The 27,840-nt window shown below is 47.5% G+C and overlaps 1 protein-coding gene across 1 annotated transcript in view; it reads left to right on the top strand.

The window, feature by feature from the left end:
• The first annotated feature begins 826 nt into the window (after positions 1-826).
• Positions 827-27,840, top strand: part of GALNT14 (polypeptide N-acetylgalactosaminyltransferase 14) — a 208,227-nt gene continuing 181,213 nt past the window's right edge. Inside the window, exon 1 of the mRNA XM_012788362.2 lies at positions 827-1,298. Coding sequence (XP_012643816.1) covers positions 1,170-1,298 — 129 coding nt within the window. The 5' untranslated portion in view covers positions 827-1,169. The remainder of the gene's footprint in view (positions 1,299-27,840) is intronic.

Genomic DNA, 27,840 nt, shown 5'->3' with positions numbered 1-27,840 from the left:
GGAGGACGCGCTTTCCAAAGGCATTTGGGAAAAGAGGCTTTTGAAAGAAAGCGGCTCTGTATCCAGTATCTCCCTGCTCAGGGCCGCTCTCCAAGAACCCCATGTAGTTGGCCCAACTTTGGACCCACTTTCTTGCAAGCACAAAGCCTTGATGATGCTTGGCAGGGAGAGAAAACCCTTATGGGAGATAATTGCACCTTAATTTTTAAAAGGATATCTTTAAAGTTAAATTTAGACCAGCTGAGCTTTCCATTAAGCAGAAAAAGTTGCCAGGCGCTTGCATGCAGGCATGGAAACACCCTGGGGAGTTGACTGAATTCAGCCTTGGCCCTGAGCAGTCAGGCGGGTGAACTTGGGTTGGGGCAGCAGCCCTGCTAGAGCCCCAACATCCCAGCTCTGGCTTCCGGAGGGTGGGCACACTGAGGTCGGGACCTTGTCGTGAGCGCCACGTGCAGCCCCCCGCGGTGAGCGGGAAAGTCGTCCCAGGCACAGCCCCGCTTGACGCAGGTCTGCCCTGCTTCGGTCCCCACCGGCAGCTGGGGGTGGCGGGCAACGCGGGTGCACCGCTCCCGCCCCGCCCCAACCCACCCCAACCCACGGTGGCCCGGGAGCTGCGCCCAGGGCTCGGCGCGGGCGGCCCACAGCAGCACGGTGCGTCTCGGTCGGCGGGCGGCAGTAGCGCCCCCTCGCAGAGCCCCGCTCGCTCCCGCCCCGGCTCCCTCGCAGTCGGTCTGTCTGTCGGGCCCGCCCTCCCCCCTCGCTCCCTCCTCCCTCGCGCTCCTCCCGGGGTGCCCGGCACAGCCTCGGATTGCTTCCTCCCCGAGTCAGTTTCCCTCTCGGCGGTGGCGGGCAAGGCACCGGCGGCGGCAGCGGCGGCGGCGTGGGGAGCATCTCCGCGGCCACCGCGCTTCTCCCCTGGAGCGGGCGTCCAGCTTGGCTGCCCCTCCGCCCTTCCCTGCCGCGTCTCGGGGCGCCCTGCGCCCCCCACCCGGGCTCGCTTCTCTCCGAAGCGGGCGGGGCGCTTGCAGGGTCTCGCCGCCCTCCACCCGGATCCGGGGCAAGCGCGCCCCACAGGGAGGCGCTCTCCGGACTCCTGCCCCGCCAACCCTGACCGCCGGGGGGTGCCCCAGGGACGCAGCGCCGCGGAGAGAAGGAGGCAAAGGGGGACCATGCGGCGCCTGACTCGCCGCCTGGTGCTGCCAATCTTCGGGGTGCTCTGGATCACCGTGCTGCTGTTCTTCTGGGTAACCAAGAGGAAGTTGGAGGTGCCGACGGGACCTGAAGTGCAGACCCCCAAGGTGTGCGGTTTGGCTGCGCGCGGGGCGCGGGGCAGTGGCTTGCGGGAGGGCGCACAGCCCACGCGCCAGGTTGCGGGCTCCCGGGAAGCCAGGGCGGGGGGTCTGGGTGCTGCGAGCAGGTAATAGGCGCTGGATGCGGCTAGCATGTAATGTTTCTGGATTTAAAAAGCTCTAGGGCATCTCGGGACCCGCGGTGTGCGTAAGTGGCGGTGGGTGTGGGTGGTGGGCGCGCGCGCTCGGGGCGGAGCGGGGCTCCCAACTTGAGCGGCGCATGGGGGTCCCGGGGCGGCGGGGCCGCTGCTGACCGGCCGCCCAGGGGCTGGAGGTCCGCGGGCGCCGAGACTCGCCGGCGGTTGGGAGCGAGTGACACTGCCGGCCAGTGCGGGCGCCCGCGAGAAGTCTGGCGGCTGCGCTGACCTCCTTCCCGCAGCTGCCAGGCCCGACACCGGGAGGCCGGAGGCCGGGTGCGCCGCGCGCGTGTGGGCTTCGCGGGCGAGCGCCCTGCAGCCTCCCGGGCGGCTGCCGCCCTGGCCCACCCGTCCTGTTGTCACCTCTGCTCTTTGTTCCCGAGCCCCTCAGCTGCATTGGAAGTTGAATGCGTCCAGAACACCACTAAAGAGCCTGTAGAAACAGATGCCTTGGTATTCGTGGGGAGTTGAAAAATGGGAATCCAAGTGGCTTTTCCAACTCCTACCCAGTCGGTTCATCCGAGCGGGCCAGAAGGTTCCCTCTACAGGCTCACTCTTGCCTTCAGATTCAGAGCCCTGCAGGAACTAAGGGAAAACTTCCCATTGCTCTCCAAAGGTTCTCTGAAAATCCAGTGACAAAAGGCAGACAGGAGAAAAGGCATGCAAATTCATCTGATCATAGTTTTACTTGATGTGAGAGCCTTCGGTCTTCTCTTCCACAGCTTTGGCCCGGGGACAGGGAAGGAGGCCTCTGGGGTACAACCTGGCCAGCCGGGCAGCGTTTGTGAACTGGGTCCAGAACAGTCCTTCAGAGGCTGGGCCAAAGCTCTGGAAGAGCGTAGTTGGAAGTGGGAGACCCAGACACATGGGAGTGTGGTGTGGGGAGTCTTCCTAGCAAGTACACTACAGAGGGCCTACTGTGTGCCAGGTGCATAGTGGGTGCTTTCCTCCTAAGTGGTTGGAGTTGGGTGGTGTTATGCTTGTTTCATAGATTAGGAACCAGGTTCAGAATCTTTAAATAACTTACCTTAGGTCACACTACTGGTTCAAACTCAAACCTCCACACTCGGAATCTTTCCATTATATCAAGTTGGCTTCAGATTCCCCTCTTAACTAGGTCTTCTGACACTTATGTTTTGGAATCTTGCCAATGCTCAGCTGATTTCAGTGAGCATTTATTTAGCACCCACAGTGTGCTCAGGCAGTGTGCTCGGTGCTATGGTTACAGAGATGCAGAACTTATTCCGTGAGTCTGGGGGACTCACTCATCATTGGAATAGGACCTGCAGTGTGTTCAGGGCTAAGATGGTTCAGTGCACTGGGTGTCGTGGGAGCCTGGGGGCTTTCTGGAGGAGGAGGACATAACAGGACTGAGCTGAGAAGGATGAATGGGTTTGCCAGTGGGTAACGAGGGCAGTTGAGGTAGAGATTAACTGCGTGAAACAGGCTCAGAGGAATGACACAGCATGCTGTGCAAGCGTGGCATGATTTGAGCTCAAAGCATGTGGAGGTTGGAGGGGTGAAGGCTGGGAAGGTGTGTAAGGGCCGAGTCGGGTAGGACCCTGTGGGTGTGAGGGGCCATGGAGGGGTGTCAAGCACAGAAGTGGTGAGGTCACACTGGGGACTTCGAATAGCCTTTATAGCACCACATCGATTTTCTCACTCACCTCAGACCCTGCCCACAGAGCTGGAGTTTCTCTTCTTTTTCCCTCGGTGGTTCGGCTCCTTGTGATGTCGTTAATGATGCCTGCAGGGACGTGAACTTTCTCTGTTTTGCCTTGAACCTCATTACCTTAAGCTTACTTATTCTTACTTTACACCAGGGATCTGGGACAAGCGATCTGCTTCCTTCCTTGTGCACTCTGTCCCTCCTCCTCCCTGCCCCTGTTCATCCTGGCGTGTGTCCAACATGCGATGGTTGCAGGCAGCTGTATGCCAGGCTCCGTGCTAGGTTGGGGGGCTGCTAGGGTGAGTGCACTGCACCCCTGCACTTTGGCATGGGGGGGTCTCTCATAAGTTCCTGGCTGAGGCAGGATTGTAAACAGATGTGTGTGCTGTGAGATGGGGGAGTGGTCTAGCGCCAGGAGTCCAGACACAGTGCTGCCCAGTCACCCACAAGGGGCTTTTCTAGTTTTGACCACCTTTGTCTTAAAATCCTACTCCTTTCCCCATTTTCCATATCCTCCCAGAACTGCAAATTCTATAGATTTCTACAATCTTGACACTTCTAATTATTAAGTGGCTTTTTTGTTAGTGTTTTCTGTTTCCTATTTTTCACCTGTATGTATGGCTTTGTGTGTCTACAGATATATGTTGTGTGTATTTGCGTCTGGTGGATGGATGTCCCTCTGTATCTTAGTGTGTATGTACTGATAGGAAGAGAGACAAAGAAAGACCCCTTCTTAGATAACACCAGAACACTTTTATTTCCCATGACTGATATATACAGGAAATTTGAATATCATATCCACAGAAGCACAGTGGTACCCAAACCTGCCTGCCTGGCAGACTCACCTGGAGAGCTCGTTTAACATGTAGATTCTTGGGCTAATTGAAGAGATTATGGTTCTGTGGGTTTAGGGGAAGGTCCTACAATTAGTATGTTTACCAGGGCCCATGTGATTCTGGAGCGGCCTATTGACAGATGGCATTTGGGAGCTAGAGGAAGAATACCAAGGCTATTGATTTTTTTTGTCCTTTGCTTGGCTCCATGTAAATATGGCCAAATGATTTCATTCTTCTTGAGTTTGCCAGGGGACCTAGCTCGTGTGAGTGAATGTCTTCATGTTGAATAACAGTTGACAGGATTTGTGTAGTGCTTGTACGAGTTCACAGACTTTTTAACAAATATGAGCTCATTTAATCTTTACAACAGCCACAAAAGGGAGATGATACTTTTTTGCAGATGAGATTAAGGAGGTGAAATATTTGGCCCAAGATAGCAAGGCTGTTCAAGTGTCAGTGTCAGGATAAAAGTGGAATGGGATGGTTCTGGGAATTGCCCACCCATGCTTCTTCTATACCATTAAACCCCACGGACCGCCTGGGTCTGTGCTGACGCGGTGAGGTTGGGGATGTTTGCAGTGGCAGCTCCCCCGCCCCACCTTCCGGAGCTTCTGTGGCTCATCCCTAGACCCTTGTCCTCCGAGGACTTCAAGGGGTCCCGTGTAATTGTGGAGGTACAAAAGGAGGCACCACTTCCGAGGGAAATCACATGCATTCTGCCCTCGGAAGGCACCATATGGGGCATAGGAGGAGCCTCTTGCTCTGGACACAGAGCATCCTGGTGGGTCCGTCCGATGGGTGGTTGCACCCAATGGCTGCAGTGCTATTGGTTTAGGAATCATTTGCCAGTGCACAGAGTGTTTCTTCAACAGTACGAATTCGAATGGGACCTTTGTGGATCTCAGGGAAAAAATTCAGTTTTTGAGTGAGTTCAGTAGTATTCTAGGTTTTCTTAGGAAAGGCACGTGCATGATCATGGGGAAAGCTCTTGCCTTGGACATGCTGAAGACTTGGGGAAGTTTCCATCCTGCTTGGGCTTCTTCCCAGCGTGGTGGAGGGGCTTATTTTCGAAAGCCAGAGCAGTGGGCTCTCTTCCCCTAAAAATATTCAGGGAAGCTGGGGACAGTGTAGAGATGGGAGAGGGAGACGGCTGTGTCGAGGGCTCCTGCACTGGGGACCACCCAACTGAGATTCTCGGGGTCCAGTTGCCTTCACAGGGGCCCAGTACAAGTTCTGGTTCTGGGCCCTTAAGCCCCCATTCTCTTTTCCTTGCGGTGTTAGGAAATATCCCCATTCACCCAATGACGGCACCCCCAAAGTGGGCCTGATGATAAATCAAAACTGATGGCCGGTGGGTCGCAATCCAAGGGGAGTGGAGAAGGCGTGCTGCTCTCCTGGTTTAAGAAAATTAGTTGGATTTTTTTTTCTTCGTTTCAAGAAGGGCTGTTACTATTAATAACTCAAGTAAAGATTTCTTTAAATTTGACTTTTTAATGTTGGTTTGATTCTTTTACCACCCCCCCCAAAGTATTCAGCAAAGCTCTCATTTCTAACTGAAAATCATGTAACAATTTTGATGTTTTAACTGAAATTGTATTTTAATGATAACAGCTATACCACTAAAAAGAACCTGAAAAATGTTGTCATTTTTTCTCTCCCCTATCATTTGTTTGCTCTTTGGAGAAGTATACAATAACCGACAGAATTAACAGAAATTCTTATTTCCAGGAAACTAAATTTAGTCCAGGCGTTTAGGGCTCAGTCAAAGCAAAAGAATTCTAGGCCTGAGGGTACTTTTTGAGGAAGGTATTGGAAATGTAAAGCCTTCGAATAAAGTGCCTTGGGCCCATGTGAATGTATTGGTGCTGTACTAGAAATATAGTAAATGCTATTAGAAAATAGCTCGTCTTTCTGTAACATTTGCATACCACCAATGCCTTAAAGTATATGACATTGTTAGTTTATTCCCCATTTAGTAGATAATTTCTCCCATTAAAAAAAGTCATGAATTTTAGAGAGAGACACTATTAATCTACTGATGCTCGGTGCGTGCATATTGGACTCTGTCCAGGGAATTTTGACTCTGGCACGACCAGAAGTAGCCCATTAGGAGATGCATACTCAGCCTTTCGTTTGCTGCGCTGGTGCCTGAGCTCAGCGCTGTGCTGTTTTCCATTCTAAGGCAGTTCCCTGGAGCAGGGGTCGGGGGTGGTGGTACCTGCTGGGCCAGAACATGCCTTGCTCCTGCGGTGGCTCTTGCAAGAGGCTGGGAACTCTGCACATGGCATGTTGGGGTCCCAGGTAGTCAAGAAATTGCATGCCTTCACTTTCTAGATGTCAACAAGCTTTTTCTTTTAAACCCTGAGCCCCATCCCATCAGGCTGGTGGGAAATTTACGCTGGGTCATTTCCGGCATGCTATGGGTTGCCCAAGGCCCAGGGGCTTGTGCAGAGTCCAGGCCTCTGGTCATCAGTGCCAAGTTGGTGGCAACTATGCCATGTCCCAGCTCACCCTGACTTTCCTAGTCCACTCTCTCCCCAGGTCCAGGTGGGAGGCCTTGTCCCAGGCGCCCATAGATCTCTGTTCCAGGGGAATCTCTTAGTCTGTTTGGGGGAGCTCCCTGTCTTCTGAATCCTTGTTCCTCTAAGTGGCCTGATGCTTTGGGAAACAAGGACCAGGAATCCCTGTCTCCAACTCTCAATAGGCACAGAATGATGCCTGCTCAAATCAGGGAAGACAGAGGGGCAAAGCAGGAAGGAAAGAGAAATTAATGGTCCTGTTACAAGCCTCCACAATCTGTCCAGAGAGTACCCTTTTTCAGGGCTGTCCGTCTGGTTATATCATTTAAAAGTGCTAATCTGCACTCATCAGAGGTCATTTATAAACGGAACAGCGAGGTCATTTATAAACGGAACAGCGACAGAATAAGGCTGCCATGGGCTGACGCCGAATTTACACGCCATCCGATTGACCTCTTGCCTGTGTCCCTCGCCACAAGTCCCCATCCCAAATTTCCCGAATTGTCCTATCCATTATCTGGCACTGAGGAACTGGTTTTGAAGAAATGCATTGCTTGTGCCCTTGTCTGATTTCTAACGTTTACGGGTTTGTCACTCTTCCAGAGTATCTCAAAGTCCCTGATGCATTTTTGGAAAATAATCTGAATTAGAAAGCAGGGACAGATCATCTTTTAGGGGGAGTCTGTGAACCCTGCTGTGGCTTTTGCACATCCCACCCCAGAGACCCAGAATGACAGGCTCGCCATCTGTTTGGGGAAGTGAGCCTGGCCGTGCCCGTGCCCTCCATGGCTGGCTGCAGAGTCCTCCTGCTTGCACCCTGAGCTGGGTGCAAGCCGTCCTCCTCGCCTGGTCCTCAGAGGCTTGTGTTGCTCATGAGTGTTGGGAGATAGAGAGTCTGACCCTTTCTTTGTAGCTCCCATCATGTCAAAATCACGTGTGATTTTACCCTCCGGTTTTTCTTATAGACATGGCAGCCTGGGTGTCTCTTGCTGCCATCGGCAGCACCAGGGAGAACTCTGATTCCTCTTTCTGGCTCAGTCTCCTGGACTGTGAAATGGGAGCAGTGTGTACAGAACTGCCCATCTCCCACCTGCCTGCCAGCAGCCTGAGCCGAATCTGGTTAGTTGTGAATAACTCTGAAGTGAGGCCTTTAGGCTGTAAATAATTATAGCGCAGCTACTCTGTGTCTATTACTTATCTTTTAATTATTTTATCAGAAACGCTAGATTAACCAAAAAATAAATCAGTCTCCAAGTTCTCAGATGTTGAACTGATTAAGAAAGAACCCCTTTGGGATCCCGAAGAACACGCGTGTGCGCGCGCGCACACACACACACACACACACACACACACACACACACACACACGCGCGTGCCCTGGGGAATTCTGCAGAAGCTCCTGAAATTTGCTGGCTCTGGTATTTTGGTATTTCGGAATAAATGACCTGATATGACCTTCTGGGGCAGCAGTCCTTGCATTTGGCAGTGACTGCTGCCATCCCAGGACCTAATGAGCACCAGGAAGCTGATGGGGGACAGAGAGGCAGAGATCTCCGTGGCGTGAGACATGTGTGTGCCACCAAGGCATCCTCTTTCCTCCCGCTTTCCTGTCCACATGTCCTCCCCCCTCCAGCATATTCTTCTGCCTGTTATTCATGTCTCCTGAGAAGCTGGCTGGGCTGTGGAGCCCAGCAGCCTGGGGCAGGGCGCCGTGGTGGCTGCCCTCTGCTCAGCCGGAGCTCTGCAGGAGCCCCGCTCTTCCCTGCAGCCCCAAGGTCAGGAGCAGCCTCCTCCGAACACTGCTCTTTATAAAGGAAGGAGGCTGTCGGTCTGGGCCACTCTGAGCCACTCTGCCTGGACACCCTGCTATCAGCGCCAGCCCTTATCGCTGGAAATAAGGAACCATCTGATCCGCTGCCTCCTGGACAGCACTGATTTCAAGTACAAAGCCACTTCTGCATACCATTTCCTGGAGACAAGATTAGGCACTTAAAAAATAATTAAATTCTCCTCATGTCACTTGTCTGCCTAACTGTAAGCACTTCAGAGATCTTTCAAGGAAAACGCAGGAGCACGGGGCACGCTCCCTTGTTCCTGCGGAGGGATTTGAACGCCCAGATGATGAGAACAGCCACCCAGCTAGCTGCCTTCTTCCTCATGATCTGCTGCTGAAACCCAATCCTGGCCAGGAGAGAGCGGGGAAACATCCATAGAACTGGTGGGACCGCCCATCTGACAGTCTGTCTCTGGAGAGGTTAACTGTCCCTTTTCTCCGTCTTCACTGAGGTTTGGAAATTAGGATTTTCTTTCCCAGCAGTCTGGGCTGAAGATTTATGTAGCTTCTCTTATTCCTGTGAGAACACCAATCATTCATGCTCCGCCCCCAGCCATAGAGAGACCGGTCCAATCAATATTTATGTGCCCATCACTTGCAGCTGCAACATGCAGGCGTAATGGATGCCAGATTCCTTGATGGCCATTGAAAAATTAGCTGGTGCCTGTATTTCAAGCTCATTGTTTTCCAGGATCTCGGGGAGATCAGGCCATGTGTTCCACAGATTAATTAAGCCACCCAGATAATTGGCTATTAATAGATGGCCAATTGATGGCTGCCAGCTGCGTGCTGAATTGACTAATGTCCTTATGTTGGGCAGGTGGTCCTCATCAGAAGAGGAACTGGCTGAAAGACTTGACTAATTAATGGGTGAATCAGGAAAAGAAAGATAAGAGGTAGCGTCTTTCCCCACCACGTGGTGTGGTGTTTTACAGTTGACAAAGCGTTTATGTTCACAAATCCATCATTTGATCCTTACTGTGACCCCGTGAGGTGGCTGTTATTATTACTCTTGTTTTCTGAAGTATGATGAACCTGAAGTTAAAAGGAGAAAGAGACTTTGGCAAACTCTGCTACCCAGCAGGTGGGCTTGAACTCACTCTCTGAGTGTCACACACATGCTGTTTCTGTTAGGGACATGCTCACCTTCAGGAAAATGAAAAATATATATATGTCTATGTTATATGGATATTTTCAGATGGACAAAAGGTAGTGCTCTTGCTGGGAAATGATGTCCTACCTCTGATAAAACACCAGCATTGCTTTTTTACCTACAGAGGGAAACTGAGGAAGGGATTGAGAGAAATATAGAGCTGTGGGAGCGCCAGGAGGACTTTGGTTTTCTTCCAGGAAAGGCCAAGTTTAACCCACTCTTGGGCCCTTCAGAGATGTTCCACAGAACCGCCGACTTCTGGCATGGGAAGATGCTGGGGCTGCAGGCGCAGACTCGGTGGTGTGAGAAGTGGAGAGGGGCTCCTCCTCCTCCCAGGCCCATTGTCGCCTACTGGCTCTGGGGGAGCCTGAGCTCTCCTGCCACCTCCCTCCTGGGCCCCCGGGGGCTTGACAGCGGGAAATGAGGCTCTGCTGTCATTCATGAAGCTGCTCCAACTCGGAAGCCAGGAGGATTGTGGAATTAAGACAGAAACTGTTGATTAGCGTCTCATTCGTGATGAATGTAGTCTTTAAACAATCAGAAGTAATTCCCTTCTAAGAGGAAAAGGGTCATTTGAAAGAACCTAACATATCCTGTTTGAGATGCAAGGCAGGTAGGTGGGGGAATGACTTCAGGAAGCGATGTTAGAAGATACCCAACATCGCCTTAGACCCTGCCTGTGTCTCTAATGTGGAGGGCGCCCTGCCTGCGTCTTCAGCCTTGAAGACTGACAGGTGACTGCTCAGTGCCGCCTGGTTGCTAGACTGCTGGCTCTGCCCCTACAGGGACCAGGCTCTTTGTGGCTGGTTTGGAAGCTGGCCTGGAGTCGTGTAGTTGCTGCCTATGTGTATGTTTAGACTTGGGGGCTGCTAACGGCTCCCTGGGTGTTTTGTCTGCAGTTCTGGTAAGCTATTGGGAGGCTCCTGGTGGTGCTTTTGTTATGTGGCCTAAATGACAGAGTTGGTGCCTTTTTCACCATTGTCCATTTCTCCCGGGCATGGCGACATTAAAGGGTATTATATTGTTAAAGACCGTGTGTGGAATAAAATTGAAAAGAAATGTAAACCTAGATAACTCTGACATTTCCCCTCTGTACTTGGAGGCCTTGGTCATTTGCTTTATTCTGGATCAGATCAACTTTCTATAATTCTTTTTGCCTCTGTTATAACTGAGATTATGATTTCTGCCCTAGGTTTCAGCTTTTCTCTTAACACCGAGAGTATGTTTTGGTAAACTTGTTGGCAGCGTCTACTAAGCTGAACATATATGTGTGTACCTATGACCCCTCAATTTCATTCCTACATATAAACCTAACAGAAATGTGTATGCATTTCCATGATTGTCATGCACTCCAGTTGGAGTGGGCACCTTTCTCTGCAAATGGCTAGAAAGTAAGTGGATACAGTCTCTGATGTAACTGTTCAGCTCTGCAGTTGTAGCATGAAGACAATGTGAGTGAGTTAGTGTCACTGTGTTCCAGTAAAACTTTATTTATGGGTGTTGATATTTGAATTTCATGTATTTTTTACAACTCATGAAGTATTGTTCTTTTGGTATTACTTTCAAAGATTTATAAATGTAACATTCATTCTTAGTTTGTGGGACGTACCAAGACAGGTGGCAGGCCAGATTTGATCTGCAGGCTGTGGGATTCCATTAGATCAAGTCCAAGAACAGATGAGACTCATCTCTGGTGTTGGAAATCAGTTCATGGCTACTCTTGGTTGGGGTTAATGACTGGAAGGGAATAGGGGGACATTTTGGGGGAACTGGTACTGTTTGGTTTCTGGATTTGGGTGCTGGTTACCTCGTGGAAATTTATAGAACACATGTTCATTTCTCTTTGTGTGTCCCATGTCAAGAAAAAGTTCAAAAAGAAAAATCTGAACTGTGTGTGTGGCTTCTGACTCCAGGTTTTAGCACCTCATTTAGGGTCAGAGTCTAGCAGTTGCCATTCTTTCTATAACCACTGATTTCTATTTCCCTGAATAGGAGAGTCTTTGGAGAAAGTCTTGGTTTGACTTTTCTGCTTCCCAGACTGGGTAGCAGTCCCTTTTATAGATGGAGAGACATTTAACAACTAGGGTGGCTCCGGCACCAGCTGACCAAAGCATGTGCTGGATCACAGGAAGGTGAGGAGTCCTAGAGCAGAGTGGCACTTGGGACAGTAAGAACTGTGAGTAGGACACTGGTTGGTACAGTTGCCCCTGGAGCATCTGGGCTGAAGTCCACCCGGGCTCATAGGTGGAGGCTTATTTGTAGAGAATGGAGTTATAGAGTTATATGGCACAAGCCACCGGCTTTAAGAAAACCAGCTTTTTGTTTGTGCATCTAGGGAAAAAGGCAGAGAACTAAGAACCTGAGCTGCTAGTAAATGTTAGAAATGCTGAGGGAGGAATGCATGAGGCCGGGATGAAGGAAAAGAGTTTATTTTAACATCAGACATGTTGACTCTAAGATGGTGTCAGCCCGGAGATGGCAGCGGCTAGGGCTTTTTTTTTTTTTTTTTCATTTCGGCATATTATGGGGGTACAGATTTTAAGGTTTCAATAAATGCCCTTCCCCCCCCACAAGTCTGAGTCTCCAGCATGACCATCCAATGACACTCTACAAAAAAGACACCTGCACTCGAATGTTTATAGCACCACAGTTCATAATCACAAGGCTGTGGAAACAGCCAAGTGCCCATCAATCCAAGAATGGATTAATAAAATGTGGTATATGTATACCATGGAGTACTATTCAGCTCTGAGAAACAACGGTGATATAGCACATCTTATATTTTCCTGGTTAGAGCTGGAACCCATACTACTAAGTGAAGTATCCCAAGAATGGAAAAACAAGCACCACATATACTCACCAGCAAACTGGTATTAACTGAGCAGCACCTAAGTGGACACATAGGTACTACAGTAATAGGGTATTGGGCAGGTGGGAGGGGGGAGGCGGGTGGATTTATACATACATAATGAGTGAGATGTGCACCCTCTGGGGGATGGTCAGGCTAGGGCTTTTATAGTCGGGTTTGGGTGGGCCCTCAAAGGGGTGGGGCCAGGCTAAAGGGAAAGTTCCTGTGGAACCTCCCATCAGCCTCTGGGAACCTCCCACCAGCCTCCCACCAGCCTAACAGTAAGTGCTGGGTGCTTTGTGTTAGTCATGTGTTCTTCACAACAACCCTGCATCATATGCTTTATTAGCTTTGTTTTCCAGATGAGGAACACTGAGGCTTAGGGAAGTTAAGTGACTTACCCAAGGTCACCCCACTCATAAGCAGACAGAGGATCTAGATCCCAAACCAGATCTGTCTGGCTCCAGAGCACCCAGCCCCTCCCCGCTTTCCCCATGCCCACCCCATGCTTCCCTCTCTCACACTCACACCCAGTCTGGTCTCTTGATGGGGAGGACCTGTGTATATTTTTCCCTGAGCAACCAGCCCTTAGAGCCTAAGTTTTTCTCTGCTTCCCAGAATTATACACATCTTGTTTAGATCAGAGACTGTTGAATGAAATAGATTTATGTCAGAAGTTCTCTCTTCCAGGATGAGTCACTTCAAAACAATATTTAGAAAGTTTTACAACATTTTCAAAGAGAAATATGTTGCGCTTTCACTGTCTGACATCCTCTTATGAACACTGCCCTGCTAGGGATGCCTGGGAGTGTTTCTGGTCCTAGGGTTAAACTTTGAAAAAGGAAGTCTCCCAAGTGTCACGTTCTTAAGAGTGCTAAGGTGTGTTAGGAGTGTTTCAAGGCTGATTAAAGAGGGGGCAGTGAGGAATTCATCAACAGATGCTGAAAATACAAAGGCCATAGTGGTTGGCTAAAAACACCCAGCCTCGCCCCTCAGAGGGGAATTGTTCTGTTTTCAGCATGACAACACCAATTACCTGGTTGTTGGTGCCGAGGAGTTGAAAACTATCATGTGCTGGGAAAATACTCAGCATGGAGCAGTAATTATGGATCGGCTGATAATAAAGTACACATTGGATTGACTGCTAATTAGATTATTAGCACCCAAAACAAATACCTGCTATTAGCCATAAATAAGCTGCATTTATGATATTCTCTGCTTTTTATGTTTACTCCTTTTCATCATGTGCAATTTCCTTTCTTCTCTTTCTGTGGTGAGACTTCCCATTTTTTCCCAGCAGACTAAGCCTATCTGCTTATTGAGCTGCAAATAAATTGTTTTCTTGTTTCCTTTTATTCTCAAAAGGGAGTTGAGAGAGCCGACGTGTATTGAGTGTCATGCGTTGGGCCCTGCCTGAAGGGTGGCAAGTCATCTCAGGGGAAGCAGGGGCTATTTCGAGGCTGGATTTAGGTCTTTCCCATGGGCACAGAGGCTTTTTGAGGGGTAAGGAACTAGAATTTTCTCTGTGAAGTCGGTGCTGGAATTAATTGCCAAGGAATGGCCTTTTGGGGGTTGCTTTGTGTGGCACTTTGAGGTTTGGTGCTTGTTATTCAGGGAGGATGGGATGGGCCTTTGGGTGCTTCAGGTGCCTGCATCCCCACAAATAGGGTATCTTCCTGCACGGAGGTTGGCTACGTCTCCAGCAGTGAGCAGCGCCAGCTGTTTTCCTGCCCGAGGAGGCTCTGAGTCCTGTGGACAGTGGAGCAGGAGGAGCCCTTGGGAACTCCCAGGGCGTCTGGAGAGAGAAGCTGGGCCCAGCAGGAGTCCAGGGGAGCTCTGGCTGTGCCCTCAGTATGTGGTGTGGGTGACTGTCAGGTGTCCTGCATTCAGCGCTGGCAGTGGTTTGTGGCCTCTGTTATATGCCAGGAGTCCGTGTAGAAAGAAGAGGTTTCCAGGGGGAGGGGAGCGTGTCTGCCTTTTAGAAGAAATGCTAGGGGCTTCATCTGAGTACAGTCATTTCTTGCTCATGATCACCTCACAGGATGGATGCAGAGATTTAACTATTACCGCCAGTATAGTCTTATCAGTTATTTATGGCTGGCACCTTTCTGATTGAACAGTGCTCAAGCCATTACCAGTTGTTAAATTTTTCTCTTTTGAATATTATCTCTGGATGGTGTATTGATTATCCTTATTTTGCCAATGAGGGACTTGAGGTTTCTAACAGTCCAATAACTTACCCAAGTCAACGGAGCCAAGAAGCGGCGGGGCTCAGACAGGCTGTATGACGCTGGAGCTGGGGTGTCACTGGGGCATGTGGCAAGTGAGGAAGATGCCTTTGACTGCCTATCAAAGGTGGGGAGACAGGGGGGCAAATTCACCTGCGCCATGCCACCTGCTCAAGTTCATCCTTCCATCCAGCAAACCCACGGGGGGCACTGCTGTGTGTGAAGGCCTGCGTGGGGGCAGGGGGGCCGCGGAGATGCCCGAGCCAGGGTTCTGCCGCCCTTGCCCAGGCCGGACTCTGCGGGAGGACGGAGTGTGGGCCAGTGGCTCTCTCCTGACCCCCGGCCACTTCTGACTCCAGAACTGTCTCCCTCTTAGACTCTGAGATGCTGGAAAGACAAAGCTGTGTCGCCAGGGATGCTGTTCAATGGTGGAGGTTGCTGCAAGATGGCTGGAAGTCTCCTCTCTCATTTGAGACACAATGGGACATGAGGCTGGGGGGGGCAGCATCTTTAGGGGGGTACATGGGGATAAAAGTTTGAGGCAATTGCTTTCAAATTTACCAGGGGTTGTTCTGCAAGGTTGAATTTCTTCCGCTGATTCTGCCACTCTTCTGTTAGCTCAGAAAACTGCGGTTGATTTTAATCTCATCCTTAAAGCTGTTTCACTAAAATAGGAACCTGTTATTCCGCAGGGTCTCTTAGTAGAAGAAGAAGGATTTAGGGTGGCCTTTAAAAGTCATTTTAGTGATTTTTGAAGAAGCATTTGCCAGAATCCACCTGTCCCCAAGGCGTCTGCTGTTTTAGAAGCATAGCTCTAGTGGAAGGGTAACGGGAAAGGAAAACCAACTTCAGGATAGGAACTAGGCTAACTGAGCACCCCCTTTATGTAATCAGTATTGTGGGTTCTACACTGTTTTGGGCACCGTAGACCAGGCGTCCGCCCACGTGCCAAATCTAGGCCCTCCTTCTTCTGCTATTTCTGTATGGCCTAAGAGTGGTGTTTTGCATTTTTAACTGGTTGGGAAAAACCTCCAAAGAGAAATATTTCATGACACAAGAAAATTATATGAAATCTAAACTTCAGTGTCCATAAATAGAGTTTTATTGGAGCATGGTCACACTCATTCCTTTACAAATTGTCCACAGTTGTGTTTGTACTACAGTGGCAGTGTTGAGTAGTTGTGATGGAGGCTGTTATGGCCTAAAAAACAGAAACTGTTCCTATCTGGCCCTTTATAGAAAAGGTTTGATAATCCCTTGCCTAGGCTTTTGCTTCACAAAGTGTGGTTTGTGAGCCAGGGGTGTTGGCGTCACCTATATAAATGCAGAACCTCAGGCCACTCTAGACCTACTGATTCAAAATCTGTGTCCTAGCAAGATCCCCAGGTGATCTGTGTGCAGTTCAAGTTTGGGAAATTGTGCATTCGATGACACCCTTGCTCACAAAAAGCTTGTGTGAACCATAGTTCACTAGATGATGTCTACAGTTGGTGCCACTTTTCCTAATGTTCTTGGAGTTAAACTCGATTCTAAGCTCCCATTCCCTGGGTTGGTGTGGGGGGTTTCTCTTCTACCCACAGCTTCACAGGGATGCAGGAAGCTTCCTCGGTGGCAGGTAATGTGGGAGGAGACTTTAGTCTTCCAGGCATCCTGGTCACGGCTGTAACGTCATTGACTGAGCACTCATCATTCTGCTACTCCCAGGCTAGTGGGTTCCTTGTGAAGCCAGGAGCCCCCTGTGCCCAGGGGCCAGCCCCGTAGGGGTACCACACAGCCATTTTTCTTAGGCTCTGCTGCCTCCTAGGGCACCCACCGCTCTAAAGACTGGCTGCCCCCATTCTCTTTCCAAGCTGGAGGAATTCCTTTCCTCTCTAGTCCTCAAAGGCGTTGCCTTTTTCCTCACTCTCTGGGCTATTTATTCTTTCAGTGAACACTTTTGCAAAAGATAGAAGATGGGATATTTCCCGGTGTCTCTGCTTTAGGCTTAGTAATACCACCGCCCTGGAAGCAACGGAGCATAGGGATCTGGTTATCTGCTGAGGTTGAGGGATTGAGGCAGGCCCCGGTGGGAGTGGGTGGGGAGAAGGCAGAGAGAACAAATACGCACGAATGTCCAGTTATCCTCGCACGCTACACTGTGTTATGATGCGGTTGAGGGTACAACAACCAACGCAGTCTAGGATGGGGCCTCATCTAGAGTGTCTTCCTGTAGAACAGGAGGTACATTTTGTGGGAGTGCAGAGCAAGGGAGATGGTGTGCACGGCAGGGGTCCGGGAGGTCTTCCTGAGGTGGCCAGACTCAGCAAGAATGACCAGAGGTGGATGGAAACCAGGAGCGGGTTGGATTGTAGAAAAGTTTGAAAATAAAGCCATTTGCTTATTTTTGTTCTAAGATGGGAGTGTGTCTGAAAGTAAAGAGATTTCCTCAGTTGGGAACATTATACTGTACTCACTGGGGACATCGTTCAGTGAATGTTTTGGGTTGAAGGGTTTTAATTGCCTAGAGTTAATTGCTCTTAAAGGGGCAATTCAGCGAGATTTGATCTGGGCGCTCCCTTTCTCTTACCCCTGTGGTGTACATGAGAGTCGCAGCGCACGTTCTGTTTCTCACCAAGGTTGGCTCTGGCTTTTCTTGGCCATCTGCTTTTGTCTTTAACTCATGTAGCTGTTCTAAGAGAAAAGCCCCGTGGGGAAGTTATCTTGCCGGTCTAGATTCTCTGCAGGTGAAGCCTTGGCAGGACAATGGCCAAAAGTCAACTAGAATGGTCGTGTCCTCAGAGGGCTGTGCTGGGCACCCAGAGCTCAGAAGGTCTGAGTTCGTGCACGTTAGCTGGAGGAACCGAGCTGTGAAGACATCCCTGCTGGTGTTCTCAGGGCCTGGAAGAACTCCATCTTCTCAGGTATACCAGGTAGCACAAAGGCTATCTCAGATGTGTGCTGGTCTACGGCGCCTCTCTACAAATTGCCGTGTTGGGAAGCTGGGCCAGGAAAGGACCTAGTACGGTGGATGTGGAAATATACTCAGGATGTACCAAGTTAAAGAAAAAAGAGTAGGATTCAAAGTCATGTCCATAGCAGGATCCTGTTTTGTTTAAAACAAGATGTACAAGAAAAATATCTCAGTAAGAATATCAAAAGCCGTGATTTACATAAATGGGATGTTGTCCATGCAGTATTCCTCACTGCTGCTTATTTATCTGTCTTCTCCCCCCACTTGTCATCCTCTCCCTCACCACCTTTTAGGTAAGCAACATAACAACCAGGACATGTAAGTTTTGTAAACTTCCATGTCTTTTTCTGTGCACTGTGTATTCAGTGTGTGAAAATATACACATACACACACACATATATAAACATTTACAGATCCGTTTTGGTCATTATTAAAAAGGAGATTGAAAGATCTATCACATTATATGTATTTTGTGTCTTTCTTTTCACTTAACTATACATCCTACAAACTGTCCAGGTCAGCTAGCTTGTTATTTTTAATGACTGTATAATATTCTACAGTGTGAATGTAACTTATTTTATTCAACCATTTCTATTTGATGGGCATCTACCTGATCTCTTATCTCTTGTTGCTATGGATGGTGCTGCAGTAAATCTCTCTGTATATATTAACGTATTCTTATTTATCCTTTTCCTTCCATGCAGTAGATTTTGAAGAGTGGGGATTCTGAATCAAAAGGGGCTTGCAATTTTTATATTAATGGATACTTTAAGGTTGCTTTATAAAACAGCACAACAGTCCACATTTCCACTTGCAAAGTATGAGAGTACTCTCTTCCCAGCTCCAGCACCCTCTATGGTATAAATGTTGTCCTTTTCATTTTGCTAATCTAAAGCATATAAAATGGAATCCAATTGTAATTTTATATTCTTCTGACGACCAGAGAGTTGTGTATGTTCTCATATGTTTATTGCTTTTAAGGATCTACTCTTCTATCAAATGTCTATTCATATCCCCTGCTCATTTTCTACCGGACTGTTTATCCGAAGAGCTACCTAGGAGCTGTTTCTTAATTTCCAAATCTTTAAGATATTTGTCATTGTTATTTTTAATTTTATTGAATTATGAGAAGAGAATATGACCTATCAAATCTCTACTCATCAAATTTCTTAACTTTGTATTAATGGCTAATTACATAATCAATTTTTGAAGTATTTTTTGGACATATGAAAAAAGCCCCTGAATATTCTTGATTTGATGGTTGTAAAGTTCTCTCTCTACACACAGATACATTTTAAGGATTCAATCTGTCATTTGCTTTGTTTATATCATTTTTTGGTCTACTAGTCTGTCCAATTCTGAAATCCTACACTATAATTTTATTTTAATCAAAACCTCCTACCATCAAGAGTTTTAGCTTTTTAATATTTTAGTGCTATTTTGTTTGGTTCTTAGTGATTTATATTCTAATAAATTGTGCCTTAACTTTCACCATATCTGATATTAATATTGTCTGTCCTGCTTTGTTTTCATTTGCATTTGTCTATCCATTTTCAATCTTTCTTTATTACATAAAATATTTCTCATAAATCACGTACAGCTCTCTGTTGACCTGAATACATATTGTTGTCTTTCAATCTAATCTGATAATGTTTGTATTTTAATCAGAATGTTCAGCTTATCATAATTAGTGAAATAACTGATATAATTGAATATTTACTATTTCTTTTATTTTTATCTTTATCCATTTTATTATGTTTGCTGGTTTGACCAATTTCTATTTCAATTTCTCTTTCCTTTTTATATTTGGACATCTTACTATATCATCTATGCTGACTGTAACCTTTTTTTTCCAGGACACTCAAATGCATATTTCTATGCAAACCAGATTATCAGTGATGATACAAGTGCCTCCCCCCCAGATGTTTTACTTATGCTTTCATTATCATCCTATTAAATAGAGGCTTTTCAGAGTTCTTTTACTTCCTTACACTTTCTTACAATGTAAGCAGAAGGGTCTTTAAAAGGCTTTTACTCACCCCACCTTCTAACCACTCCTAATTCCTAGGTTTTACTGAGATAATGTAACACTTGTAGAACTAATGTTAAGTTTTTCCTTGCAGAATGCCTCTTCTTATTTGCCAATTTCATCACCTGTTTCCAGCAAGGTTAATACTGCCTATTTAGATCTAACTGCAGATCGAAAGGTTCATCACACCATTGTTTCCTCTTCCTTTCTTCTCACCCATCTTGAGATTTCCGGTTCAATTCGTTCGTATTTTAGTCAGATTATTTTCCTCAGATGGGGTGTGTGGGTCATATTTTCTGTGAACTCTTGCATATCCACAAATATTCTACAAACTGGATAGGCGGTTAACATCTGGCTTGGATTCCTGGCATCGTAGGGATGGTTTTCCATTGTATCTGGATTCCAGGTGTGCAGATGGCAGGTGTGCTCGGAGTCTTGTTACTTTCCCTTCGTGAGTTACCTGTTCTGTCTGTTTGCACTTGTGACATTTTCTCCTTATTCTTGAAACTTAGGAACCCACCTTGTGGTATGTCCTTTCCCACGGCTCTTGCTCAGAGTCAGGAGCTCCAGAGCTCAGTTCCATTGGCAGACTTAGGTCTTTCTTCAAGTCGGGGAAATTTTCTACTTCCATTTGTTTAATGCTTGTCTGTTCTTTATTTGTTCCTTTTTCTCCTTCTGAGATTACTGTTATTTGGGTCTCCAGAGTCTGTTCTCCAAATATCTTTTTGCCCCTGATTTTTATTTCTTTGTATTTTTGTGTCGCTGGTGATTTTTTCCCCTACTTACTCTTCTAAGCCACTAATTTAGGTCTCTACAACAACTATCCTTTTCATCAACTCATCTGCTGAGCTTTTGAGGTGGAAAAATCATGACTTTTAGTCCCAGAAAGTCTTGTTTTTTTTTGTGCTCTAATTAAATATCATTAAGCACTTTTAATGTTTTTTGTTTGAGTCGCCCTTTGTCTCCTTTAGCAGCTGTTTCATCAATAGCTTTCCTTTCTAGGTGTTTTGCTAGCTTGTCTCTCTAGCTTCTGGTCCTCCTTGAAAGTTGCTTTTTTCCTTTGTCTACTTGTTGCAGTGTAGGACCAGCTGTCAGTCTGCCTTCAGGTGAGACCCACAGAAAGTGGTGCTGGTATTGCAGTCCTGGCTCCTGTACCTTGTAGGAGTGGCACTACCAGGCAGGGTGTCGGTTCCCTGGGGCACCAGAAAGAATCCCTTGTGAGAACTACCCTAGCCCCAAGATAGACTGGCCTGTTCAGCTTCCTGGCCCTTCTTCTGGGCCACAGAGATAGGAGGTCCTCAGAACGTTCATGCCAGCTGGAGCCACCTTCCTTCCGGGGACCTATCCCACTGTGGGCCAAGCTGTCCCCAGGATTCAGGGACATCTGATCTTGCTTCTGTGTCTGTGTCCTGCTGCAGTTCCCCAGGCTCTCAGTCCTTCAACAGCCGTCTCCATCCAGCCCCGCGGAGCCTGAGGTCTCCCGCACAGACTCCGCCCCGTGCCTGCGTGCTGGCCGCAGCGGCTCCCAGGCTCAAGAGAGCGACCTGCCATTGCATTGCAGCTGAGAGAGACAGCACCAGTTGCCAGCAGGGGCAGCTTCAAGCTACCATTGTCCAGAAGTGCTTCCTTGATATCTGAAATTTCAACAGTGAATGATTAGACATTTCCAAGCAAATAATCCTAAAATTTTGGTTTCTTTGTAAAGCCATTCAGTTCTGGTAGGAAGATGAGAAGGTAGAATCTTTGCATTTACTTTTGTATACTGTCATATTCTAAGAGAGGGGTTTTGGTGTTAGTTTTGACAGGATTTTTATTCATTGGGAAGTGTTTCTAGAATTTTATTAGTAACTGCATACAGTAACACCACCAGATAGGCCTAATTCACCTAGACTGGAATTACTTCCTTATGAGTTTTTTTGGGGATTTCTAGGTTGAATCCATCCAAAACTAAGAGTTCCAGAAACATATGATGATGGGATTCTGTAACTAGAGAATTGGTGACGCCTGAGGATCGAAGTGAAGACTTGGAGATGGCAAGAAGGAGAAGGTGTGGAGTCAAACCGGGGACAGGCTGCCTGGTGCTGTGGCTAATGGGACTGATAGTGCATCTTGTTCTATAGAGACGAGAGAGTTCCAAGTGGACCCTGATTTACTGGGAAATTAGTTGGCCAAGATGTTATCATCAGATGCCCTTCCCAGTGAGAAGAATTGGAATATGACCCTGGGGGTCATGAATGTTGACCTTTTTTCTTTGAAGATCATGACATATAACAATGATTAGCTCATAAAGAAAAATTCCAGAGATTCTCATCTTTTGAAAAATTTGAGCTTGCATTTCATGCTAAACAACGTGCATGGTGCTGTCCCTACATCTCCTGTAACTCCCCAATGCTCCTTGTTAGGCAGCACGTTTCACAGTTTGCAATGAGGAACGAGACTCTGAGGAACGAAGGGATTTATTCAAGGTCACGTGTAAGTAAAGGCCCCCAGCACTTCTCCTGACTGATCAGGAGGCTTGGCTCAAATGTGACACTGTTGTTGGAAAGCACAGGTGTTTGTCCTGGATTTGCTCACATGGTGCTTAGGTTAAGAAAGCAGCAGCGGTCTGTTTGCTCTCCTGCACCTGGGGCTGGGTTCATTGCTCCCTGGGAGGGCCATTTCAGAGGACCCTTCTGCTGCATGGGCGGGAGCAAGAAGACAGGAGTGACTGCTAGCCTTCCCCAGGGACAGTTTTTTATGCCATTGGTGATTGAAATGAGAGGTCAGTTCCTAGACATTAGAGGGTCCTTAGTGGCACAAGGGGTGATGCAAAGAAAAAAAAAAGGCTAATATGTGGAATTGTAGGGAGAGAAAACATCTGGCCCCTGTCATTGGAGGCAGCAGCTGTCTGTGGGACTGTCCTGCTGGGGATATGTTTCTGATGGCCTATAAAAAAATCAAAGGGTGAATAAAATATGAGAAGGAAGCAAAAGAGAAAGGATCAAATTGAAATTCATCTTGCATACAAAAAATAATGACTAACACCAAATAAGGACATTTGTTTGAAAAAAAGATGTGTTAAACAAATGTCTACTTACCTGTATCATCTCACTTCATTTTAAAAGGCAAAAAAACCTTAAAAGGCTTAAAAGGGATTTTGCACCTCAGACTGTCACAGTGAGGAAGCCAGGATTCCCCATAGGGGTGGGTTCAGGGCTGAGCTTTTTTGCGCTTGGTGGTAGTTTGCTATAGTTTATTTCTGGCTTGATGGGTTATAGTTTAAAGTTGTGGGTAAAAGCCACACAGGGGGCTTATATAGGAAAGGTGTCCCCAGTCAGACCAGCCTGGAGAACAAGCAGTTCTCCTTGCCTCTGCCTTTTGGCTTTCCTGCTGTTGAATCAGTGACCAAATGAAATTTCACAAATGTTGATCAGACATCTGTGATTCTAGTGCTGCATTCAGAATTAAGGGGATGAAAGTGTAAGGTCTGGCCCTTTGCCCTGGAGACTTATAAAGTCCTGCAGGGTAGCCTGGAAGGTCCCTGTGCTGGTGGCCTTGTAGCTTGCTAATGAAGAATCCCTGAGTCCGTGTCCCTGAGGCTGCAAGTGTGTGCCTTGCATGCTGGGCAGCTCAGCAAGGTGGCATTCCCCACCCGCATCCTGGGTGGCCCCTGGGCTTCCTAGCTGAAGCGGGGAGGCGGCAGTGTGTTCGCCGCCGCGGTCATGCTTGCTGTCTCTGAGACTCCAGAGTGCCTGCCGTTTGAAATCCTCCAGCTCTGCTGGAAGACCATGGGGTGGGGGACGGTTTGCCTAGCTCTGTTTTACAAATGGGGTACCTGGGTGAGGGAAAACCAGAGTACTTGACCCCCAAGTCATTTGGGGATTTGGGGTTATGGTTCAAGTTGTCACCCATCTTTTTTTGTTAATCCACTGGAGTCTGGATGAGTCATATCTTTGAAAATCTGACTTTTAAAAATTCTTTTTTACTTGAATCTAGTGCCTGTGTGAGTGTTGATGTAAGTCTCATGGAGTCTGTTTCTCCCACTCAGAGAAAAAGACCAATCAGCTTTACATTAATTCTCCCAAATTTTAGAACAGATGGTTTTCTGAGCACTTAGAAAAAAATGTGGTAATTGCCACAGGGCGAGCATGGCTCGCGTAAGAACCACGCGTGCCACGTGAACCTCGGTTCTTCTTCCCTGTGGTCGTTCCGCTGGGAGGTCAGGGAAGGACAGAGGAAGGATAGCCAGCACCTCGCCCCTGTGCCACTATTCCCTTTCCTAGCACTGTGGGTGCCCACTGTGCCAGGATATGCCCACTGTCCTCGTGGAAGCCAGCACCATGCTTGGTGTCTCTTATTAGACTCTGATTTTGCTCATTGACATTTACTTTCTGGGTAAGAAGGATGCTTCTTTCTTTCTGTGACTTTTTAGATCCTTGGCCTATTCAATTTCCAAGCTGCCTAGTGTTTGGAAGACATGCCCCTTGGAATCACTCACTGTCTACAGGTAGGACAACCATTGATTGACAGGATCAGCCAGTGAGTGGTAAAGAGATTGCCTAGAAATGGGGCCCAGGAGGTATCTGTGTGTTTCCTGCGTTTATAGGGAATATAGGGATTTAGGAGGTAAGATAGGCAGAAGGAAAGATCTGGTGTGGTTATTCAGAGACGTGGGATATTGTTTCAAAGAAAGGCAGTGCAGAAATTAAACCAGTTTTTGAAAGATGGGGCTCAAAGACAAGGAAAGAATGGATTTGTTTTTAACGATTTCAAGTAGAGTTGAGGCTGCTCCCGTGATTGTTGGAAATAAAATTGGTTAGAAAATGATGTCAGCAGAGAGTGGGAACTGTGAACCAGGAAAATAAATGAGCTCTGAAATCACCTTCTATTTTATAAATATTGTTTCTGGAGCTGAGAAAATTGAGACAGATTATTCCTTTTTCTCTCTCCCAAGCCATGGGTGGAAGAAGCCCTGAGTATCCCATTTGGACCTTGTGAGGAGCGTCTCATCTTGTCCTGGCGCGCTAAGTAGCTTTGTCTGCATTTAGACACACTCCATTTCCCTTTCAAGGACCACTATCAGCAGTAGCCAATTACAAACACACCTCATAACACATTATTGAGACACACTGCACGCAAATAAGCTGGAGAGATGTTTAATGATTGTACCACGTCGCGCCCATTACAATCTGTCCGCACTGCCGTAGGACGGAGGGGCCGGTTTCTGTGTGAGCATCTGTGTGTGTGTGTTTATGTGCATTTCGTGTTCACTGCGTCCTAATTAGACATAATTCGAGCCAAGCCAGTTTATATTTTCAAGGAAGGAAAAGGAGCATCGTTTCACATTCTGACAGCTCCTTTTAAGCTGGAGTCTCCTTATCTTTGGTTTTCTAAAAGTATCAGTGCTATTAGCAGCTGAATTCATCTGAGAACAAGGGATGATGCATTTTCCGACTCAATGGGTGGCTTCCTTCTGTTATCTGTTTCTTGTGGAGAGGCGAAAGGTGGGCAATTTAGAGAAATGTTACATAGGCAGTCACTTCCTCCACTCCTTCATCTGCTAGCTTGGTTCTGCAGTGAGAGTGTGCTGAGTTTTATTTTCTCTGCCATTTGCCATTGCTGCTGGTCTTGAAGTAATGACTGCATTTGGCCATAGGAACAGCTGCGTCCCAGGCCTGGGTGAAGCGGTGGCTGATTCATTAAGCACAAGGCCTTCCCTTACGGTGGTAGGGCTGTGGCATCTGGGAATGAGATGACAGCTAGGATTAGAGGACTAAACCAGAAACCTCACTTCTTGAAGTTGGGCACCTCTGAGATGATCAGATCCACTTGGTGTCTCTGTAGCTGATGTTGAGACTGGGGAGGGAAGGTTCCTTTCTCAGAAGCATTGGCTGGTTAATGACAGAACTTATCTAGAACCTGGCCTGGCTGCAAGTCCAAGCTCTCTGCAGTCTGCCTGCTCCAAGCTGTGCTCCGTTCGCCTCAATAAAATGCAAAGCTCAGTAGGGAAGCAGGGAGCTGCCGACAGGAATGCTGGGTGCCTGCTGGACCCTCCAGCCATGACAACCATCACAGAGCATGCAAATGATTAATGCTTGTGTAGTCCTCGGTCCTCAGGGACACAGTTTCCATGCCGCAGAGGCTTCTGAAAGAGGGCATATGATTTCAAAGGATTATTTTATCAAAGGATTGTTTTTATCCCCATTCTTTTGGAAAAACTGAATGCCCAATGCTCCTACCAGTGTTGCCTTTCTTGCATTTTGCTCTTGTAGTTCTGGGCTTTCCTTGAAGAAGTAGCAGAAGGAAAAGAGAACAAACCTTTGTGTTTGTTCCTTTGAATCAGCCAGAAGTGTTTTCTGCCTGATGGAAAACTGGGTTAGGTCTTTTAGAGCCTGCTTGTGTAGTTGAGCGGGTGACGTGTCCAGCCTCCCTAACTTGGAAAAACTTGCTGTTCACACTTCATTCATATGTTGCTTAGTCCTTGGCAAGCAAATTGCTTTTGAAGAATTTATGTTCCCATCTGCCACTTCCATTAGTAAGAGCAATATTTGTGACTGATGTAGTGGTGGCAGAGTCCTGGGGTCCTGGTGATTTGATGTTGCCCATCTGCAGCCTGAACTTCAGGGTTCACATGGGGTCAGGGGCAGGAGTCTGGGCTTGGTACTTCCTGAATCACACCGCCTGGCTGAGGGGACCTGTGTTTGCTCACAGCCAGGCAGACGGTGCCAAGGAGTGGCATCTTCCTACTGCTACTTTTGCAGCCAGCAAGAGAAATGAGACGGGGCAGCTAGCAAATTGGTATTTTGAAGAATCTGCTATGTCTTTAATTTGAGTGTGCATGCCTGTGTTGTTGGGGAGGTGGTGAGAGTCTGAAGTGTGGATTAAGAGTATAGTGCTAAAGAAGCAGCTGTTTCCTGGCTGCTGGTCTGGAGAGAGACCTGGAACAGCAGGTCTCCAGCTTTGGGGGAAGCTCAGGGAGCAACAGGGTGAGAGGTGTGATGATCAGCACCATGGAAAGCGCCGTGTGGCCTAACGTTGAGGAAACTCACCCTGACAGCGGAGAGACAGGGCCTGCTGTCTGTGTCTTCCCCTCTGCTTTGCTAGCCTTCAGAAAGCGCTATGAGGAGGACAGCAATCCCCCTCCCCATTCTGCTAATGGACAGACTGAGGCCCAAGAGGCGATTCGTTGGAGATGTCACAGCTAGTCAGCAGAACAGGTAAACGGGACCCCAGTGTAATGTGGCTGTGTGTATAACCTCTTTTGCTTTTTCCTCCTGGACACCATTAAAACAGCAATAAGGAGAGCAATAGAAAAGTCTATAAATGTCACTTTCATTTTCAGTGGAATTAGGGGATAGATATAATCTGTGGAATCTGAAATATGTGCAGGGGCTGCCCTAAGCAGCGGGGTTTGGGAGAGGCCATGAGGGGGAAGTGGAGAGGTTTGTTTAAGAGAGTGGCAAGTGGGCTCAGGCAGCAGGTGGCAGAGGGTGCCAGAAAAGTGCACGTCCTGGAAATGGGGGCATCCTGAAGAGCCACAGCTACATCCCTTATTTGCATTAATTGTAGGTGAGAACTGAAGGAAGCTACCTCTGGGCCTGCTTTGATTCAGAGAAGTAGAGGAGGTGAGTTTATACAAAGGATCATCCAAAAGAGACCTATTTGCAAGAAGTAATGTGTGTGGCAGCAAAGACAGTCTTCCCTCCCTCTTTTCCTTCCTTCTTTCCTAACATGTTTGTTGAGGTATAACATATACACACCATAAAGCACATAGGTATTTTTTAGTTTGACAAACTTTTGCATATTCATCACACAGATCGAGATACAAAATCTTTTCAGCACCTTGAAGTCTCCCTGTGCTACCTCCCTGTCATTAGCCCTTCCCCACAAAGAATTTTTTTTTTTTTTTTTAGTAATGAAGGTCTACCCTGGTTTCTCCTCCTATTCTTGGAAATTCCTGTAAAGAAATGGTCTAAGAAACTCTGTATCCTACAGTAATAGGTAATAAGAAACAATTTGGTATCATCAGTAGAAGAGGAGCATTGATGTTAGAGGGAAAAGTGTCAGCAAGAGCCATGAAAATTACCCTCAAATAAGGAACATTCCCAGGAAAATATTCTTAGGGAGCAGAGGAAAATTGTAATCAACTATTTCACAGTGAATTTGAAGAGCTCAACGAAGCAATCGCTTCTATGAACAAAGACTCACCAAGCAGAAACACGCGTTCTGGAGAGGATGACAAGATGGCAGGAGGTGGTGAAACATGAGCTGGCAGAACTTAAGGAGGAGATAAGAGAATAAAAGGCAAAT

This window comes from Microcebus murinus, chromosome 3, assembly GCF_040939455.1.
Source record: "Microcebus murinus isolate Inina chromosome 3, M.murinus_Inina_mat1.0, whole genome shotgun sequence".
In the NCBI taxonomy this organism is placed as follows: domain Eukaryota; kingdom Metazoa; phylum Chordata; class Mammalia; order Primates; family Cheirogaleidae; genus Microcebus; species Microcebus murinus.
Note: the sequence above shows the minus strand (reverse complement) of the source record. Positions and strands in the feature narration are given on the sequence as shown.